Source organism: Fulmarus glacialis, unplaced genomic scaffold, assembly GCF_000690835.1.
Source record: "Fulmarus glacialis isolate BGI_N327 unplaced genomic scaffold, ASM69083v1 scaffold4750, whole genome shotgun sequence".
Lineage (NCBI taxonomy): Eukaryota > Metazoa > Chordata > Aves > Procellariiformes > Procellariidae > Fulmarus > Fulmarus glacialis.
Genome location: NW_009185702.1, coordinates 3,970 through 25,400, shown reverse-complemented (window position 1 = coordinate 25,400; position 21,431 = coordinate 3,970). Strand labels below are relative to the sequence as shown.

Here is a 21,431-nt window from a genome sequence, read left to right as displayed (position 1 = left end):
TGTTAATATAAGATGCAATTTATCCTATGTAAAACATTACCAGAAATTAGATAAAACTAATGTTCAGCTTTTAGCTGAGTTGCTTTACAGCTTGAAATTACTAGGCCTTATATTTTCACTTGTTCACTGGAAGTGTTTTCCGTGGTGAAAAATACTGCATCAAGGCGTTGTCACATCCAGGAAAGCTTTCCACTTAGCAGGGTTGGCCATGTGTCTTTTATCTTCACTATAATATAAAAATGGCGTATCAAGATTTTGCATAATAGGGAATGAGATTACTGTTTCTTTATCTTTAAAATATCCTAGCAGATTACATATCTTTTCTTACATTTTGTGCTAGAATTCGTGCAGTTCAGAAATGAGTTGCCTTTCCTTCCCAATATTTCTATAAATCACAGATCCCTAGAAGGTATTTTAGTTATAAAAGGAGAAGTAATTCATCTGATGTACAATCATATAGCGTATGTCCTTAAGCAGCATTTTGAAAAATGACTAGCATCTATATTAGTCTTACGTTTTTTCCCCAAATTCACATACCCATGTCTGTCTTTATGCATCTCTAATATCACTTTGTATGTTGGCACAGAAAGATTGGGATTACAGGTATATAAAAGTACCGTGTCTCAAATTATGCTTTGCTTACTGATACTGGGTTTTAGATAAATGTTTGAAAACTTTGTAATTATTTTGAGCCACTAATATAAAGCTTTTACCTTGAAAACAAATTAAGGCTGTTTTTAAATGTCTCCCTCTATAAGCTGTATTGGATGTGCCCACAAAAATGCGCATTTCTTGAGTTGAGATGGGTGGTAGCTACTTGTAGAGGGGTTAATGTTATAATAAATTTTATAGATTCAGTTTCCCTCTGTCATGCACATGATAAAAATTTAATATGACTTTAGTTTTTGGGTTGGGTGAGAAAAACAAAAAACAGCCTCTTGGCCAAAGGCAACTTTCAGTTTAACCCCCACACAAAGCTACCTGTTGTGCAGTCTTACCAGGACTGGACGTCCAGGTCAACAATTGTATTTGGTTGTTACAGAAGACACCTGGCTGTTCATTTGTTTGCTCTCTGTCCTTCTCTCTTTCTTCCCTCCCCCCCCCCCCGCTTAATTTGCTTTTTTTTTTTAATCTTTTAGTAAATATACTAATTTTGTATACAAATTTATTCTCTCTTTAAATGTTGTCGTCTTTGAGTAGTGTTGTGATGACATCTAGCACAGTATATTTTGATACATCTTGTTTGAGCATAAAATACATGTAAAAAGTGGGATCTGTAGGATAGAAATGATAACAAGTGTGTTAATTTGGCAACATAAAGTTTTGGCATTTTTTTCTTTATAGTCCTTTAACACGTTGCACATGATGTACCACGAGGCCACAGCTTGCCATGTGACTGGAGACCTGGTAGAACTCCTGTCGATTTTCCTTTCAGTTCTTAAGTCAACACGTCCGTATCTTCAAAGAAAAGGTTTGGTTATAACTCTTCAAAGGATTACGCCCGTTGTTAATTAATTTTCATGACCCAAAACCTAGTATTTTATCTTGCTTATTATCTGTGTTTAAAAACTTCCCATACAGTGGGAGATGTGATTATTAACAGTTATTAAATTGTTACTTATTAAATTATTTATTGATGTAATATGAAAGCTAGATTAAGTACATTCAATAGCAGTAGCCCAGGGAGATTTAACAGATTTCTAGATTGGTTAAAATCATGCTAGAGGAAAAAGAGATTCTTCAGCAGTAGAATTCCATGCTTTATTTAATGAGCTTTTGAGAAATGAACTAAACAGATTTCTATGGTTTTTGCATTTGCAGATGTGAAGCAAGCTCTCATTCAGTGGCAGGAGCGAATTGAATTTGCCCATAAGCTCTTAACTCTGCTAAATTCCTATAGTCCTCCAGAACTTAGAAACGCCTGTATTGGTAAGTCATAATAGTGTAACTGCAGTCAGGAAGGACCTGTTCTACGCAGTTACCTGCTTTGAAATTTAAATTCCATTTTTGCCAGTGGAAACGCTTACTAGATACTCTGTAGGTGGGGATTGTTTATATTACTATTGTCAATACATTGATATTGCCATTGTTCCTATTCTAAATAATTCTGTTTTCGTCAGGTTAAAATTAATATTCCTACTCCCTAGGCATGCAGACTGTGTGCACAAAAAGTCGGCCTTTGTTTTGAGAGACCAATTTGCTACCTGATAAGGGGCATGATTAAGGAATAACTTCTGAATTCAGATGTCAGAGAGTTTGGAATCAAATCCCAAATCTTACATTAAAATTCAAATATTAACTAACGCTCCACTCAGAAGGACGCATGGTGACCAAGTTAGTCTGAATAACAGCTTTTAGTGTTTGTTTTTATGATCCATTACTGGAAGGTATAATAATAAAAGTAAAGCCTAAACAGCTTGTAGAATTGAATGGATTTACTTTTTTAAATTGTAGGTGTAGACATTATATCGAAGTGTCTCTCTTGCATTAGAAGACCTATTTCAAAAAGTTTTTCTAGCTTAGTTTTTTTTAATACTATTTAATGGATATAATCTGCATTTTTAGGCATGCTGCTGAAGGCCTAAATCTGTGTCCAAATTACCTTTTTGTGTGTGATTTGTATGCATTTTCCCCTTATTTTGAGTGCCTTTCTCGTTGTCCTCCTGACTGCTGCTGGTTGACATTTTCCAGGCATCAAACCTGATATGTTTAAGAAGAAGGAAGGAGGGTAATTTTATTGAGCTTCTACTTTCTACAAGCTGGCACCCCTCTCACTGGTGGTTGATCTACCACTGAGCAGGTTTTCTCCCAGTGGCAGAGGTGAAGGGAATCTTGACTGATTCAGGGGTGTTCACTTTACGGGCTATTCACAGCAGAGCCTACCTCCACGGTGCACACTAAATGCAGCAAAAGTGGTATGAAGGAGAGTTTGAAAATGCATGAGCCTGAAGCTAAACTGTTTGCTGTTAAGAAATAACAATATGTAATAGCAAAAACAACTTTTTGTTTGTAGATGTCCTCAAGGAGCTTGTACTTTTAAGTCCTCATGATTTCCTACATACTCTGGTTCCATTTCTACAGCACAATCATTGTACATACCACCACAGTAATATCCCAAGTAGGTATTTCGGTGATTGTATTTTGAAGTTCTCTTACACTATTATTACTCTATTGTGTTCCTTGCTGATGTCAAATATTAACCTTCTTAATATATCCCTATTTTATCCTAACTTATACTACAGTGTCTCTTGGACCTTATTTTCCATGTCGTGAAAATTTGAAATTAATAGGGGGAAAAAGCAATATTCGTCCTCCACGTCCTGAACTTAATATGTGCCTCTTGCCTACAATGGTGGAAGCCAGCAAGGTATGTAAACGTGTAGTCTTATAAATAGCTATTTCTCTATGGTTTTCCCATTTTTATAGAAGTATTATAAGAAGCCAGTAGCATAACGCATTTACGTTTTCTTTGTAAACAAAGCATAATTCTTCTTCAAGATGTGTTGTCCTCATATACTCCATTCTAGATGTGCACTCCAGAAGCACCATTTCCCTGCCCTTGGTGGTACACAGCTTCATATTCCAGACACGATAAGGGTTTGAAACCTTGTATTCAGAAAAAAAACATAGCACACCTTTTGATAACCTTCCACTCTGTTTGTGGCATTTGTAGAGAAAATTCAGGAACCGCCCAGGGATTGTCCAGATGGGTTTCAAAGTATGTTAAGATGTGTTACCAAACAGTGAAGTAGATCCTCCAGGTTTCATTAGAGTCCATTCCACCGGGACTGAGGCATAATCTACTATTTGTTTGGGTAAAATACCAGCACCTGAAATACCGTATAGGGCTTTAAGTCTTTTACTTTCCATTTTCCCTTCTGTGGGCTTCCTGATGGGATGCCAGCTTTGGTGGGGCTACTTTGTAGTCACTTGCCACGTCCCATTATTACAGTTGCAGCAACGGTGGGATTCAGCTCACGTAACTTTGCCTATCTAAAAGGTCAGCATCCAGCTCTTTCTATGGTTAATGGCGATAAATAGTTACCCTTGGAAGGAGATAAACAGTTACCCTCCTTCCTGTCCTAGACACCTGAGTACGGGTGAGGTGACTCTTCCTCTGGAGGAGTCTGTCTCTCTCTCTCTCTCTCTCTCCATTGACTGCAGGGAATACTGAAATGACTAGATTTTAGATAGCTAAAGTCAGGTAAGGTGAATCCCACCCTAAAAGGAATATGTATGGACAATCATTTGAAGAAGGAGAACTGGTTACTTGCTGTACAGTAACTGTGGTTCTTCAAGATGCTTTGTCCACACAGATTCTGTGGTTCTCCTCCTGCTAACTCCGAGTCCTGTCATAGGGGATTCTTATCGGTGAAGGAATTGAGTGGTGGTTGAAGCCGCCATACCCCTTATGCCCTCAGGTACAGTGGTCGCAAGGACACACTGGGTGCAGGCACAGCCCCAGTGGACACTGCTATTCAGAAAGAATCCAATCTCCTGCACATGGGGCCTATGTGCACGTAGATGGGAATCTGTGTGGGCAACACATTTCGAAGAAGCACGGTTACTGTAGGGTAAGTAACCCTTCTTTTTAAAGCTTTCAAAATGATGCTTTGTATATGTGTGCACCATCAAATTTACTGTGTAACCAAGGTTTTTTTAAAAATGTACAGAGCCAAAAATTATCTGTAGTGGTTCTTTCCATCATGTATCCAGAGTTAACGGATGTGACACTAAGTAATGTAAATATTTGAACTTAAAAAGTCATCATATTATATGACACGGTATTTTACACTTTATAATGAATTCCTATACATTAGGAACCAGAAGATTTTTAAGCCTTTAAAACCACATCTAGAATTACGTTTCCCTGTGGGTGTGCATGCTTATTTTTCATTGATTTGTTTTGTATAAGATTGCATTTGTTTGCCTAGGTTTTTGAGATTTCCTCTTGGCTATCTGGTTTACAGAAGCTGATGCCATTTTAAGCGTATACATCCAAAATACAATAAAATATTGGCACAAAAAAATCCTTGGCATGTATTTATCATTTGGGTTGAGACATTCCTCAAAATACTGCCTTGAAAGCTTGTGAAGCTCAGTCTTGAAAAAATTTTGACTTCTGCAGCTAGTAACTGACAAATTATGATTTAAAAAGCAGTGGTGTATATATATTGAGGTATCCGCATATGATTTAAAATTACTGCGTTCTTTTCTTGTCATCTTCAAGGCATCTTCTCAGTCTGTTGATTCAGAATCCTCCAATAAAAGTTTTTACTGGTGGGGGAGTTGCATTTGCCATCCCTCCTCCCATCTCACCGTTGTGCTTGCCAAGGGCTGGGTGAGGAGACACAGCTGGCCTGGGTTAGACCTGGAAATTCCCATCATGTTTTCCTGTAGTATATGATTAAACATTTTAGGGCAAGAAGTGCAGTAACATTAAGCTAGATGCTTAGGAAATCTGGTTGCTGCCCAGTTGCTTATGTAGTTTAAATGAAGCTCTCTTAAATCTTCAGGGCAAAGATGATGTTTACGATCGTATGCTGCTAGACTACTTCTTTTCTTATCATCAGTTCATCCATCTACTATGTCGAGTTGCAATCAACTGTGAAAAGTTTACTGAAACTTTAGTTAAAATGAGTAAGTATGAAGGTTAAACAGCCTAAGGATTTTTTTTCTGTGATAACTGCGAGTGCTTCTCCACTAAGTTTTATACTCAAAATTTTTAAGAAAAAGCAGAGCTTGTGAAAGCTGCTGCATTAATCATTCTGCATTTTTTTTTTATCCACAAAACTGTATGATCTGTATGATATAGTGTCACACTTCAGGCCTGTCCAGAAAGGAGCTGAGGCAACCAGCGAGAATTCAGTGTCCTTGCACATTTAGAGTTTAATACAGGACTCACTGAAGCTTTTTTGTTGGTTTGGCAGTTTGTGGCTTTGGATCAGATCCTGAATCCTCAGCGTCTCTGCCAGTGGCGTTAATTGGCAATCTGCCCAGGAGCATACACGACCAGCCAGCTAGCCGCAGATGGCACTGGTTCTGTTGTTTCCGGGTTTATTTTACTCCGTAGTTTTGGGAACCATCACAACATTTAATTAAGTTTATAACCATTCAGTCGTGTAGTTTGTACTCGATACTGGTTTCAGCTCTGCCAGTAGGTACCACCAGTATTTGGGTTTCTTCCTGTCACAACGTAAACCTATTTTTTTGCTGTGTGAACAAGGCATTCGTGGCTTTATCTGTCTGACTACTCCAGCCATTCAGCTGGTTCTCTGCAGGAGAGCATCCCGCCTTGACCTGCCCCATTAGGTCCATGTGCTACTCCTAAGGCACATAGTGGTTTTTTTTTTTTTATTTTGTCTTCCACCAGAGACCCAAGGATAAGCCGAGTTACCCAGCGTGGTAAGTGCAGGTGCAGAAACATCAGTGTCACACAAATAGTTATTGCATGGACACAGAGTGGGAGCCGTCTCGCTTCAGTTGTCTAAAAATTAGAAGTACAGCCAAATTTTCCTCTGTAGTCAGTGGAGATTCCTTCCAAGAGAAATTTATCTTCTGATTCTTAAATATCTTAAGCAGAATGAACCACCTCTGAAAATACCTGCTCGTTTTCTTGTTTTCTCTGCCCGTAGAAACTGGCTAGCTAGCTATGATTAAGTACCACTTCTAGACAAATGAAACTATACAAAATTAATCTTGTCCAAAGAGCGATGATAGTAGAATGTTCTTTTGATCCCCTGAATCACCCATTTGCTCATTGTTTGTCATGCTCTTCTGATTCTAACCCTAGCATTATTAATATTGGCTATACGTTGTGTTAGTTAGAAAGTGTACTGGGAATGTGTATCGTTTGCTGTTGTTCAGTGTATCCCTTAACTCTTCCATGGTCTAGGTAACAATGGTGCTTGGGTTAATAATGAAGATTACCCTTTAAAAATTATATGCTTCTAAAAATGATACGTTTCTAAAAAAAGTTATTTAAAATCTTTAAGTGCTGTAGCTGTCCAGTTGAAAATGTAAGACAGTAATAAAATAACCTGATTACAAACCCAGAACTAAAGCCAGCTCTTTAGTTTTTCTACACTTCATAGAAATACTGAAGGGATACATGTTATTTATTAAATGTACTGTAAAAACTTCACAGACGATAGGTCTTTCTGATCATAAAAAATGCTTAGAATGTGGTCTTACAAAACGATATGGCACCTTGGTACTACTTTTATCAGGAAGTAAGTATCTCCAACAAAATTCTCACACAGTAACTTATTTTCTCATAAAATTTCAGGTGTCCTAGTTGCATATGAAGGTTTGCCACTTCATCTTGCACTATTCCCCAAACTTTGGACTGAGCTTTGTACATAGTGGTTAAGAGTCAGTGAGTTTGAGAACTAACGGAATGGACATACAGGCAAAAATACAATGCATGTGAAACTGAGATTAACCTGTAAATTGTAACCAGTGGGTATTGTTTAATCATTAAAAATACTAGTATTTTGAATAGAAAATACCTCTGCTTACGTTGCCTGTCATAAAACCTGATAAATCAAGTATAAAACTCTGGCAAATTGTGTTTGCTCCCAGTACGCCCTAGGTGCTGCAAAAACTTAGGCAGCAACTTCACACAGTACGTAATATTGGCGGTAGGATGGCAGTCTGCGCGGTGTACAAAAACTACCTCATCCTGCCTCTGTGAATTCCCAGCTTGTTATGTAGCGTAAACACTGGTACAAGGAAATAAAAATTGGGAGATCTCTAAGTTGGGGTATCGTCGTGTGCCCGCTGCAAGGAGGGGCCTTTGCACTTCCGCAGGAGGACCCCGTGGTTGGCTCACAGATGAGGAGACACCGGCCCTTCAAATACCTACTTATTCCTGTGGGATAAACTTCATAAAGGAAAATGGGAAATAATAATTGACAGTAATTAATTTGTACGGTTCACTGATACCTGATAGACCTGAAATATTTTTATCAGTAAGAATGAATTAAGTATGAATTAAGAACATCAGTGGGCCTGGCTAGATGTCTCCAGCTGCGACAAGCATTGCAGACAGCACTACCGCAGTGCCGCACTTCCAGCGATGACTTTGTGGTGGTCTCTCTCTCTCTTCACCAGTCCGCAATGTCAAAGAACTGCGTGAAGCTCCTCTGTGAAGATCCAGTTTTTGCAGAATATATAAAATGCATTCTGATGGATGAAAGGACCTTTCTTAACAACAACGTTGTATACACCTTTCTGACCCATTTTCTTCTGAAGGTATGTGGTCTTTTAGCGATGATTTCTATTGCAAGAAATGGAGTCATATATGCTATTTCAGTTTGGGATACTGTTTTCACACTTCCATTTCTTTGTGGCTTAAAAAAAAATATGTTCTCTTCACAGGTCCAAGGGCAGGTGTTTTCTGAAGCAAACTGTGCCAACTTAATCAATACTCTAATTACAAATCTAATAAATCAATATCAAAGCCTAGAATCTGACTTCAGCAACCAGAGAGTTGAAATTTCCAAAGCAAGCTCTTCTTTAAATGGGGTGAGTCTTTTCTAAGCCGTTCAAACATTGGCATAGTTTAGGAGGCAGCTTATTTTCTATGGAAACTCTTCAGTGCCATGTGCCAGGTTCTAGTTAAAGAGGTGGGCATTGTTAGCTCTACTTTGTGTGTAAGCTGGACTCCTGGCGAGAGCACGGGCGGCTACCTTCACTGTCTGGCTGGAAATGTTAAGCCCTACCAGCAAGACGGTCGTAAATATACGGAGAACTCTCCGTTCCATCCCAGCTTGCACAGCATACACACTTGGGTCTCCCAAGCTGATGGTGGGGACCGTGAGGCTGGGAGGAGGGCAGCTTGTTGTGGAAAACAAGTCATGCAAAGTGCAGTGGAGTTAATCGTAGGAATGTTCTAACCCAGCAAAAGATTTCGCCTTACAGTGAGCAGCACAGTACTCTCATCTGCTTAGGACAGATCTACGTTAAGGTCAGCATATTAGTAATGAGTGGGAAATTCCAGTAGTGTAAGTATATTTAGAATTTGATTTTTTGGATGTTCAGAACATGTTGAAGCCTCTGCTTATTGCACAGGTCTGTGTGTAGGGTTAGTCAAATACAAGTGTGAAATAAGGCTAGTTAAGCTTGCTTCCTTCTGTTTTTTTAGGACCTCCGAGCACTTGCCTTGCTGCTTTCAGTGCACACTCCCAAACAGCTCAATTCAGCCCTGATTCCAGCTTTACAAGAACTTTTAAACAAATGTAGAGCTTGTCAACAACAGAGGAACTCATTACAAGAGCAAGAAGCCAAAGAAAGAAAAACTAAAGGTTTGCCTTCTATAATGGTGTCACTCTTAACAATTCTAAGGTTTTACAAACTTTTACAAAATTAACATAACGCATTGTTTTCTTACCACTGGGCCATTTCTTGGCTCCAATCCCCAACACCTCACAAGAAATACTATTTTATTTCGGAGCTAAAATTCTAGGCAATTACATTAATTTTCTGCAAGGAAGTAAGTTTTTATCGAAGTACTGTGTTTAATATGGAAAAGGGTAAAAAAGTGAAAGGAAATGGCTATTACTTGGATGTGTGGCATGAGAACAACGCATTTTCCCTGAGCAAGTTTTCCTTTTTCTTGCAGACGATGAAGGAGCTACTCCTGTAAAGAGAAGACGGGTCAGCAGTGACGAGGAGCACACTGTAGATAGCTGTATCAGTGATACAAAGACTGAACCTCGGGAGGCGTTGACCCCAACAAGCACTTCGGATAACGAGACACGGGACTCTTCGATCATTGATCCAGGCACTGAGCAAGATCCTCCTTCCCCCGAGAACAGTTCTGTCAAAGAGTACAGAATGGAAGTTCCATCTTCATTTTCAGAAGACATAATGTTAGCGACGCGGTCACAGCACACGGAAGAGCAGTCAGGAAACGGTAAATTTGAAGAATGCAAAGAATTTAAAGACCTGCAGACTTCCAAGGATCCCATTGGAGCCGAGGAGGACTCGGAGTTTCCTTCCACATCGATTTCAGCAGTTTTATCTGACCTCGCAGATTTGAGGAGCTGTGATGGTCAAGCCTTACCATCCCAGGACCCTGAAACTAGTTTATCAATCAGTTGTGGCCATTCCAGAGGACTTTTCAGTCACATGCAGCAGCATGACATTTTAGACATCCTGTGTAGGACCATTGAGTCTACGATTCATGTGGTCACAAGGATATCTGGAAAAGGAAACCAAGCTGCTTCTTGACATTAGATGGAGCATGTCTGCTTTTAAGTCTTTTTTTTTTTCTCCCCCCAAAAATGCTGTTTGTATAAGTTTTGCTTATTTCTGTTCTGTGCTTCAGTTTGTCCAGTGCTCTCTGCTTGAATGGCAAGATAGATTTATACGCTTAATTCTTGGTCAGGCAGAACTCCTTTTTTTTTTTTTTTTTTTTTTTTTTTGCATCTACCGTACACTTTCTTAAAGGGCAATCAGATAATGGGTATGTTTTATGTAATTAAGAGTTCACTGTAGTGGCTTTCATTTAATATGGCTGTCTGGGAGAACAGGGCCTCCTTGCCCTGTATGATGTAATTTAAACTTATGGCATTTTTACTGTGTATAATATGGTGTCCTCTGTGCCAGTTTTGTACCTTATAATAGAGGCAGATTGCCTCAGATCGCTGTGGTTCTTATTATCAAAATTAAGTTTACTTGTATACTAAACAACCACAAGAAATTTGATTCTGTAAAGAATCCTCTTTAGCTGTGGCCTGGCAGTATATATATGGTGCTTTATTTAACAGAATACCTGTGGAGGAAATAAAGCACACTTGATGTAAAATTAATTGTTTTATTTTTATTGACATGATCAATTGCTATTCTGTGCACTTCATTAAACTGATTGTGATGACTTTTCATTTGTTTATAATATGTTGCTTCAGTCTTTGGATTTCTCATCAAAGACAAGTTCAAAAATGAAACACGTGCAGAGAGAAATGATCAAATGTATGTAATTTATGTAAATCTTGGTCCCTTTCTGGTTTACTTTGCATGAATGTTCCGTCGGGCACCTGAGCGGGATCGGTGGCCATTTACTTCTTCCCCGCTACGTTAGAACACGAAGTGGTGTCAGATGCCAGCGGAACTTTCCCTAACTTTAACCTGTGTTAGCCGTGTATTTTCCTCCACCATTTGCAGACTTGCGTCCCTTTCCCTTCTACCCGTGCTGCCCTGGGGCCTGCTCCACCTGGCCGCGCTCCCTTGACAACTTCTCCACCCCTGGAATGCTGGAATGACTTTGTCACCTTTCCCTGTCACACTTCCTCCCGTTATTTCTCAGCAGTATTCACTTCCTATGTGACCTTTGGGACTGTCAATGATGCTGATTTTAATAGCCAATTAAATGCCATTTTCAGCTTCATTTTCCAGTTGCTTAGCTCATTTCTTTTTCTATTGTCTTCATAACACATCTATCTTGGTCTTTTTTCTTCCTAATTCCTTCATTCTGTCTACCCTTTAATGTAGCTTAGCATCATTTGCTTCTCCATGATTCTGTGATGCTTCTGTGACTCCTCTTACTCTCTTTGAATCTACTCTCATTTTTTTAACCTTCTGTAATTAATCATTTCTGTCTTTAGCCTTTATATTCCCCTCATTAGCACTTTTATTCCTGCATTTACAGATGCTATATTGATGCTGCTGAGTGCTTAAGCTGGTCTCATTATTCAGACATGAAGTAATTATGTTTTCACTCTCTTTAGGAATAATTTTGTTACCCTTTCTGATCAACTTCTCCATAGATTGTAACTTCAGAGAAATCATCAAGAGCTTCTACTCAAACCTTCTACATAATGAATATCAGAATTCACCTGTCAAGTCTTCTACCAAGCCTACTGATGGTTGGGCTAAGATGTCTTTAGGAAGATATTCGCCTATCAAGAGATGAAGCAGCCATTATAACCCTTTGGTGAGTAGTCTCAATTAATTACTCTTATTAAAAATGTGCATCTGATTTTTGGTATGTTGTCTAACTTTACCTTTCAGCTACTGCATCTTGTTGGCTTTAGCTTCTCATACAGGATGAGATCACACTGTAATTCTGTTACTGAAGAGTGGGATTCTGTCTCTTGTGATGTTTTTTCCTCGTTATTTCGACCCCCCTTTTTGAAGTGTATACCAAGTATAAACAAACAGTATTTAATAATGATGTCATAAATGACACACAATTAATGCACCCTTCTTCCTCTTCTCTCTTCCCAGATGAACACTGGCCCTTCTGTGTTCAGCTGGTCACTGACTGTTCACTAGGTCTGCTAAGTTATTTTTAGGATGTTCTTCCCCTACAGACCAGTGTATGCGATTTGCAAATGCTGCCAGTGGTTAAGTTTGTATTTTATCATCAATTATTTTCTCACAAATGTGTACCTGGCCATTTAGAATCCCACTAGAAGTCCATTTATTTGACAACCATTTTCCATTAACAAAGACATTACAATTTCATGTTATGTTTCAGTGATGCAGTATGTTGGGTGTTGGCACCTTTACACGTTAAGACGCGCATCATACATGTAAGCTCTTAGGCCAGCAGTTCCCTTTGCAACTTCTTTGAAAAGCTAGATCAAATTTGACAAGGTATTAAAAAACAACGTTGATAAGCTTTAATGAAACGATTATCCTGTAGTTCTAAACTGACTGAATTTAATATTAGCTTTTCTATTATTTCGCTCAAAATCTGTGTCAAGATTACCAGAAGTATCATTATTCTTACTGCTCTTCCCTTACATTACCTTCCAGTTTCCCCCTTGAGTATTCCTGCAATTTTTACTGGGAATCTTTTCCCAGTAATCATTTTTTTAAACAAAAGTAAGCATTACCTGCATAAACTTGTCTCCTCTTCCATATCCTTGTTTGCACCCGTTTCTTTATCTTCCTGTGTCCCTCATTTTGCATGTTCTGTAAGTCAGGACTTCTTCCATAGTATTCTCCCCTCCTTTTACTCTGAATCCGTTTTCTAGTTTGAACTTCTTTGCCTTCAAGAATGCTTTTTTATCCCTGCCTGTGAAAACCCCAGCTTTAGCTGGCTTCCTCGGGCTCTTAAAGCTTTTATTCTCTTCCGTGGCTCATCCCACCTCTCATTTAATTGTTGTGTATTTCGTCCTGAAAGTCCCACCTCCCGTTTAACCCTTTCCAAGTTAAGCTTTTAAAATACTTTCTCCTTCTGCTCTCCTCACTGTGCATAGTCCCTAACAGCCAGCCTCCACCTCCCGGACTCAAACTGTTACGACCATCCTCTGTGCTGCTTCTGGGCTATGGTCTTGCCAATCCTGTCTTGCACATTTCATTATTTTTCCTTTTGGCTTTCTCAGAGACCAAGCTGTTGTACAGAATCTTGCGGCGTTATGAAAGCGCGACATCACAAGCAAAACGATCTTTTCCTGTTTCTGCTTTGTCTCTTCTTACTCTCTACATGTGTCTCCACTCCTGCTGTTTTCTCTGGCATATTGGAAAAATTTTAGGATACAGAACTCTTCAGAGAGACTTATTTAGAAAACAAACTACATCTATGATACTATCATTTCATATGATACTGTATGATTTACGTATGATACTGTATCATCATACTGTTACTGAATGGTACGTAATTCCTAACTCTGCTCCATCCAGCTCAAGGACTGAGGACAACAAGTTTAACATTCTTTTGGTTTTATTAAACTCTTGGAAAGTCTGTGAGGAATATGAGAAATTTTAGCACTCAAGAATAAATTGTTTTGCCTCTCTAAGATGGTGATTGTCCCCTTTATGCTATGGCTGCCTGACAGTCCTAGAAATTCTCCTGAACGCCGAGGAAGACCTGTCACCTTCAGTTCACTACCCTTTCCTTGAAGAGGAAACGGGGGGCTGGCTGGGGCTGTTCCTCCTCGCACAGCCCTGGGCCTGCCAGCAGCAGCTGCAGAGAGCTTTCTGGGGGTTCTGGCTGTCCCACACCTGGGAGCGAGTGGCACAGCACTGGAAACACAAGTCAGTCACGTCTTTTTTTAACTCTGATGACTGATGATTGGTCCAGTTGATTACTCCTGCTAGTGGAAGGAGACAAGAAAATTCAGACTAGCAAAACACAGAAGCAGTGGGCACTTGCGACCCCAAGATGGAAGGGGTTTTTAGTCAGGAGGGAAAACTGGTGAGGCATACTCCTCAGAAAGGGCTGTAGGATACTCTCTTTGAAGAAACTTGTAATTAGATGTAAGAAACAGCCTGCTCTCAGATACTCAATGTCACAAAATCTCTTGGATCGTCTACACACAAAACTGCTTAGCCTGATCTCAGTTTTAAACCTAGATTTTCTGGTTTTATTTAAAGGTTGCCCCTTCGTCAACCAATACTCTAGCTGAAAACCATTTTTGTATTCAAAATGTTAGGCTCTTTGTCCTTGAATATTTATCAAAAAAGGTAACTAAATTTTGAGCATTCAGAAAAAGAAAGATGCCAGAACATGATGCTTCTCAAGGGGCTGTTCTCCACCCTCTCTCCGGACACCTGAAACACAGCCAGTGCAACACTTGCTAACCAGTCTGTACGTCTGTCCTGTCGCTGTGAGGTGTTTGTTCTTGTTACTACAACAAACCTCAAAAGGGGATAACCGACTGCAAACTTTCCAGGGAAAATCTCGCCTGTAGAAAAGAGCAGCACATCTTTATCTTCTGTGTGATGTAAGTCTATGTGTGGTAAGGCTGCCATGTGTTGGCGTCCTGCAAAAATAAAATATATAGGACTTAACTTCTATATAAATTGATTTAGTTTGGCAGTATCAGTTAACGGAGAAAATAAACTGCATGTAAAATCACACATTTTATTGAGCCAGCCATGTTTTCCAGAGGTAGCTTGCCCTTTTTTGGTCAATTTGTTTCAAATTGCATACTTAATACACTTTTTATAAAGCATTTGAGAATTAAGTTGTCGTTGCTAACCTCAATGTAGTTTAATTAAGAGTAACAATTCTTTACTTTCAGTATCACAGCTGCTCTCCTGTCAAATTTCTCTAACAGACAGTTGCTTGCTTTGATTTGAGCTATAGAATTACAGAATGACTTTAGTGGAAGTTTTTACAGAACTGCAAAAGGAAGCGTTATTACTGCTTTTTAATTCCAAAATAAGTTTTACACTGAGGTCAAGTAAGGGAGTACAGTGCATGCAGACTTAACAGTGGTAACCGTCACGCCAACCCTTTTTTTTCCCTAAAACTGGCTACAGAGTTAGAAACAAATTCAGCCTGCAGTTAAAGCGATCTTAAGAAGTATTTAAAGAGGCTGTAAACTATATCCCCCGCACTTCTCGAAAGAGCTAATGTATCAGCAGTTACATAATCCCTTTCAGCTCACCTCTGATGGGCACCCCATCTCCTAGAGGATTTACTTTTGCCACTGGATACACTGAATATTAAAGAACTGCACATGCTTCCTACTGATTCATGTAGCTTACCTACCTGTGATGGTCACTGCAGCTGAATCGATATTACTCTCTGAAGTTAAGTTGCAGACAAGCAGAACAGAGATCAGTTTCCCCAAGTAAAGCTGTTTACATACACAGACGGGACTTACTCGCTGCCTCATTCACTAAAAATCCATAAATAATGCTTAAATTATATACAGTATCATAGAAGTGGGTCTTTATTCTTCCCACAAATAAATTACTTTTTTTAAAAAAACATGTTAACCAAGTATAAAAAGTAATGCCCTAACAAAACTACAGTGCTGTTGTCATTCCATATTGTCTTTGGATTGCTGCAGTAAAATACGTATTTCTTCAAAATACTGCTTCTTCCAACATTGTCTTGTACTATCTTCATTAGAGGCAGGAACTCCTTTGCACTCTAACTGCAGTTCCGTTTGAGCAGCCATACCCTTGAAATTCAAGGCAACCGTTGCATAATGTTCTGAAGGAAGAAAATACGACATTTCAATAAAGTGTTTTTTAAAGGATTACATTTGTTGTTGCTAATTTCCTATCTGCTTTTGCCTGTGTCTGAGCGAAGCCTGTTATCACCGATGACAACTGCTATGGACATCAGGCTCTTCTCCAAAGAACACAGGCTCAGTGAGCTTCCAGTTACCAAGGCTGCCAACTGTCACGTCTGTCCCTTCCCCCTGCACAGTGTAGCCTCTTTAGAGGTCCTCGGAAAGACTCACCATCAGGCCAGTTTCCACACCTCCACTTCAGGACAATCCTCTGGCCTGGGACCTGTGAGAAGATAAGAAGGTTCTCCCCATTAGCACTCATAATTCACTTTGCAACTACTCAATGCTAATTCTCCCCTGAAAAGTAAGGCGAGGAGCATTATCTTATGTATTAGTAGACATATGCATGTAAATGAGCCAAAGGCTGTTTTTTGTTGTTTGCATTTTTTAAAAATAAACTGTTTTCATCAAGCTCTCAACTTGCTACATTCCTCTGTTTTGTTTTCTCTATAGGAAAAGATCAGGCTGATTAGTTGCTAAATATAAAATTATGGTTTTATTGCAGACCTTGAAATGGATACAAGTAAGAGTCATCGTTTCACCTCTGAAATTTGTGAGCGTGACAGAATATGCCCATGATTTTGTGTTACGCAATCCAGCTTGCGTTAATGTACAAGTTAGGCAGTATTGCATAAAAACGATTTACAGCCTGCCATCAGCGCACATGAGAAGGGGAGGTACTACTTCAGCATATGCATTGTCAGCTGAAGTTTGGTTTAAATCAGGCTTACTGTTTTCAGTAAGCTGTTAGGTTTATATTTTAACTGTTTCATCTAAATAGTTCCTTATCTAGCTGCAAAGATTGATGAATATAACCGACTTTCCTCAGCTTCAATAATGGGATGTTACTGCTGAAGCCACTCTCCAGTGCAGCAGTTCTGCAGCATGTACGTTTCCAGACTCAGCCCTTTCTGGAATCAACAACAAATTTTGTTAGCGTGACCTGAGAACCCAATTTTCCAAGGCTCTGCTTTTTTAAGAGTTGTCCAATTGCCAGTGATACCTACTGCCCGTCATCTGGATGGACATCAAGATACCAAGTCTAAGCTTAGCAACTGTGAAAATGATTTTTCAGAGGTTTCAAAAATGGAGCTGAGCTCTAATGATCAATTTTCCTCTTCTGTTTGCAAAAGCATTCAACTGGGGAGAGTGTAACATTTGCCCTGAATAGAAGAGAGATCACTTCTCCAGTTACAAGTAGTGATGTGGATTTGGAAGATAAACCTTGAACCTGCTTTCCCACTCCTCCTAGTAAAAAAGGATGGTGCTGAGAGTTTTCTCCCCCAGACAGGTCATTAGGTGTAGTCAGTGCCTGCTCTTCTGACGGGGAAGAAAAATCACACAACAGAATTGCCATTTTTTGGCTTTGTAGTAGAGGAACTGAATATGCATTAGAGAGGCTGAAATGTCAGACACTTATGCTTTTTTTTTTAGCTCAGGAAAGACACTGACACCCCTAAGCCCTCCCCCCCCATTTTTAAAGTGCAAAGTAGGCGCTTTTTACCAATTCTGCATATTCACCGCTGACGCAACCATCAAACATCTGAAGTTTGCCTCCTTTCTCAGCTTCAATCACAGCAGGACATTTAGAAAACTTCTGTACCAACTAGCCAAAAGAAAAAGAATACAGCACGAGTCAGTCAACTACAATTCTGTACTGATACATAATGCACCACATTATGAGACAAGGGAGGTTTGCTGAAGAAATGAGCTAAGCTGCAATATACGTTAGAGTCTTTAAGCACTAGTCGGGCTTTTCATTTTATACAGCACTCCACGGAGAGCTGTGGTACTAGTGGGGGCCAATGAGGTCACAGAATGAGGATGTAAATGCCGAGAGGCCTGTGACGGTAAAGGCCAAGACCAGTAAAGACTCTCGGCACCCGCAAGGGGCGTGGACAAAGCATGCACATACACACAGATGTGACCGGCTGGTGCTACATTTTGAAATGAGGGAGACAGAGCAGCAGCTCTAGGAAGGCGCCAAAGAGCTGCTGAGAGCATTCTTGTTTCCCATTGGTAGTGCTGGGATTCTAATTTAAAGGTCTCCGATACAAGCCCAGGCTCTTTTTTTGTGAATGACACAAACCCAAAACTAGTAATTTTTATATTTTGTACCCTATAAGCAATAGTATCATTGCATCCAACAGTTAATCTAATTAACCTGTAAGCTGTGGCTAACAACAGTGCCGTTACTGAGCACTTACTTCAGGCTCCTGAATGACAAGTACTTACATAAAAAAGCTAAGCTTTGGCTAACTAGCAAAGGAGCAAACGATTGAGCTGCACACCAACGACAGAAAGATGCAGCTTGCCTTTGTTTAGTTGGCTTTTCTTCCTATTAAGGTAACAACTGGCCAAAAAAAGGGTCTAAGCCACCCCAATAAGCTCTCATTAAAAAGGTAAAAGTGGAATGATCCTACTGTCACCTTCTAGCGCTTTCTGACTGCTATCGCAAGGACCTGGCCACTTGCCAACGAGGTAAGCTACCTAGCCTTTGCCCCTCGGCAGAAGACCAAACTGCCGCAATCCTTTTGCGTTTTCACCACTGAAAATTCCTCAGTGGCTCAAAAAGCGAAGCTATTCAGCAAAACTTCAGGAGCAAATTATGACAATTACAAATACTCAGTGAAGTTACAAGACAAGGGTAGCTCATTAATCCTTCAGTTTCTGGACGATCACACCTCTCCCTTTAATGTACGTAAGGCATATTATCTGTACTTGACACTATGAATGTGACACATTTATTACTTACGCAACTCTTCAGATATAACAGCATCCGCGTTAAATTACATTGCCTGCTGAAGGTATCACTTACTTCCTTAGTTGTGAAGATGCTGTAAAGTTCGGCTGCTGGAGAGTTGAATATTTCTCTCATAAGTATCTTCACTGTTGGAATTTTTACACCAACTATATCCAAAGACTCTGGTGAAACAGAATCCTGTAAAGCAAACAGTATTCATGTGACTGACTGCAAGATCAAACACTTAAAAGCTCTTGAATGGCAGGATTGTTGTTACCTGTGCATTCTTAAACACACTGTGTTGTGAATATACGTTAATTAATTATACAACCTACTTCCCCATTTATTTAACAGTATTACTCATCAGTATTCACTAAATAAGTGACAAAATTACGAGTATGTGATTTGCTCCAAAAAACCCTGAAGCTAACTTTAGACTGGGGGAAGTGATCCGTGCAGGTGAATTCCAGCTTCACCTTGCTGAAGCGACTGCTGTTGCGGAACAAAGCATTAAGGGGTACGTAAGTATGTGCTGCTGTCCTCCTTCCCTGCCTGGCAGACCTGTGCCCAGGATCTGTGATGGGTTGTTTCTGTATTACAGGCCCTGATCACAGCGATGAGGAGGCAGTTCCACCCCAAAGGCTTTCACTTTTGCAGGTAATCACAGCAATAGGCAATTGTTACCATAGCAAAATCTACAGGGACTATGTTTATGGTAATATTAAATTCGTACAACATACTTGCACGGTGTTCCCACTTACTGTTCGCTCAGCAGCCAGCTCCTGACCAAGAGCAGCTTTTGTTGGCAGAATCATTCCCAAGGTAAACTCTGTAATAAAGAAAAGCACTTTTCAGTACAAAATTGAGCTGTACAACCACCATTTACACATGTAATGGAGATTGCGGCCAAAACTGTGGAGAATAGGAAAAACTGTAGAATGGGAGCACAGAATGGGACATACACCACCAAACCAGAGTTTCCCCCCCTTACCCATATGTTTTTATTAGCCTAACAGCAATTTCCCTTAAAAACACAGGCTTTTCCAAGTTACCTGACCCAAAATTAACAACATCTGCCCATTAAGGAATGCACCATCTCCCAAGAACAACTGAACATTACAGCAGAGAGATGACAAGCTGAGGGTAGGGCGCTGCTTTGCTAGCCAACCAGTCAGCCTGCAGGTCTTGCAGTGATCTCTGTGGTCAGTACGCGTAACACAATACAGCCTGCGTTGCTACAGAAACTTCTGGACACTGCCATGTTTGACAGCAACACAGATTTTGACTGGTAGGACTAACTTATTTCTTCTCAGCTGGTGTTAATTAAAAATAATAAAAAATACAAACCCAAGGACTTGTCAATATATCACCAATCTATTCCAGAAAGACAACTGCGTAAGAACATACCTAACATACTGGTTTAACTTACCTGTTTTAAGTGCTTTCAGGTACTCTCGCAGGGCCTCTCTGACTTTTGTGGTTCCTTCAGTTCTCATAAGGTCCTTCAAAACATCGCCTTCCCCTTTCTTTTTGCTAATGTTTATCTAGGAACAGAAAAATTACAAGATCTAAGAGGCATCGAAACACGAGCCTTTTGGGTTCTGGCAACAAAGGAAAGTATTTTGACTTTCGTTTACTATATTCAGAGGACAGCTGCAATTTCAAGTTCATTATCTTCTCAGTTTATCCTACCTTTGCTAAAAATAAGTCCTCTTGGGTTTTGACTTAAATAAATGTAGTATCTCATCTCCACAGTAGCTTAGTCAGGTTCATCGAGTATGAACAGAGTTGCCTACTACACAGCAGAGGTTGAGGAATCTGTGGAAGCCACAGTATCAACTGCTATACAACCAACAAGGAGATGCCTTCAGGTCTTAGGTTCGGGGCAGTGGGGTGCTGGGTTTTTTTAAGGCTACAACAAGCAAAGTTCTTCTCAAATTTGTAGTTAGTATATCGTCACAAGCAATAACTAGCAAAGAAAATTGTGCACATTCCTAGTAGGCAAGTTTGAGAACAGAGATAAGTCATTATTCCAAGTATAAAAAATGAAAACATGAAATAAACTATCCAAGTGTAATTATCCCACTTAATCGCAGGATAAATCAAAATATGATGCCTGTACGTTGATTAATGCTTTATTTAAGAATTCTGAACCTATATAGCCGTATCAGTATTTCACACCTACCTCTGTATCATCTACCTCATTTTCTTCTGACAGGTTAGGAATTTCAAGAGATCCCTTATGTTTCTCACCAGACTCTTTCACTGTACCTGTATTAACATAACGAATTCTTAAATGCATTATTAAAAACTATTTCCCCCATAGCAAGAGTTTTATCTTGGCAATTAGTTGTACAAAAGTGTTACTTGAAGCAAGTTGCCTAGAACCTAGTTTAAAGGAACTAAACAGTAACAAAATGTCTCAAACGTGTCACAGTACTTTCATAAACTATTCTCAGAACTGTATTTTCCTGCAGAGATGCATTAAGATATGTACATGCACACAGGTACATCTCACTAAGCACAGTTTGCACTACCATTCTGCCACTGCTCTCACCTTTAATTGTCAGCCGTCCTAATGCTCTCCGCTTACAACTTACGTCTGCCAACACAGAATGTGAATCTAAAAGGGGGTAGGTTTCCCTAAATTTGTCCGCCCTTTATTTAGAAGCTCCCTAGAATGCTAGCTATTCCTTCCTGAACAT

The 21,431-nt window shown here is 39.6% G+C and overlaps 2 protein-coding genes across 2 annotated transcripts in view; one reads left to right on the top strand and one right to left on the bottom strand.

Annotated features, from left to right (window-relative positions):
• The window catches only part of USP34 (ubiquitin specific peptidase 34), a gene marked incomplete at its 5' end in the record, with an annotated part of 85,204 nt that extends 74,315 nt beyond the window's left edge, over window positions 1-10,889 (top strand). Inside the window, 10 exon segments of the mRNA XM_009574576.1 lie at window positions 1,345-1,471; window positions 1,822-1,929; window positions 3,014-3,118; window positions 3,243-3,367; window positions 5,517-5,640; window positions 7,289-7,374; window positions 8,116-8,256; window positions 8,383-8,529; window positions 9,149-9,308; window positions 9,626-10,889. Of these exon segments, the coding sequence (XP_009572871.1) occupies window positions 1,345-1,471; window positions 1,822-1,929; window positions 3,014-3,118; window positions 3,243-3,367; window positions 5,517-5,640; window positions 7,289-7,374; window positions 8,116-8,256; window positions 8,383-8,529; window positions 9,149-9,308; window positions 9,626-10,236 (1,734 nt within the window).
• Window positions 10,890-15,612: 4,723 nt separating this feature from the next.
• Window positions 15,613-21,032, bottom strand: AHSA2 (AHA1, activator of heat shock 90kDa protein ATPase homolog 2 (yeast)). Its single transcript, XM_009574467.1, has 7 exons — window positions 20,912-21,032; window positions 20,156-20,270; window positions 19,467-19,555; window positions 18,802-18,924; window positions 17,488-17,589; window positions 16,155-16,206; window positions 15,613-15,901 (listed from the first exon to the last, which is right to left on the bottom strand). Exons 1-7 carry the CDS (start codon window positions 21,026-21,028, stop codon window positions 15,726-15,728), a joined length of 774 nt encoding a protein of 257 aa, XP_009572762.1. The 5' UTR covers window positions 21,029-21,032; the 3' UTR covers window positions 15,613-15,725.
• Between the last annotated feature and the right edge of the window lie 399 nt (window positions 21,033-21,431).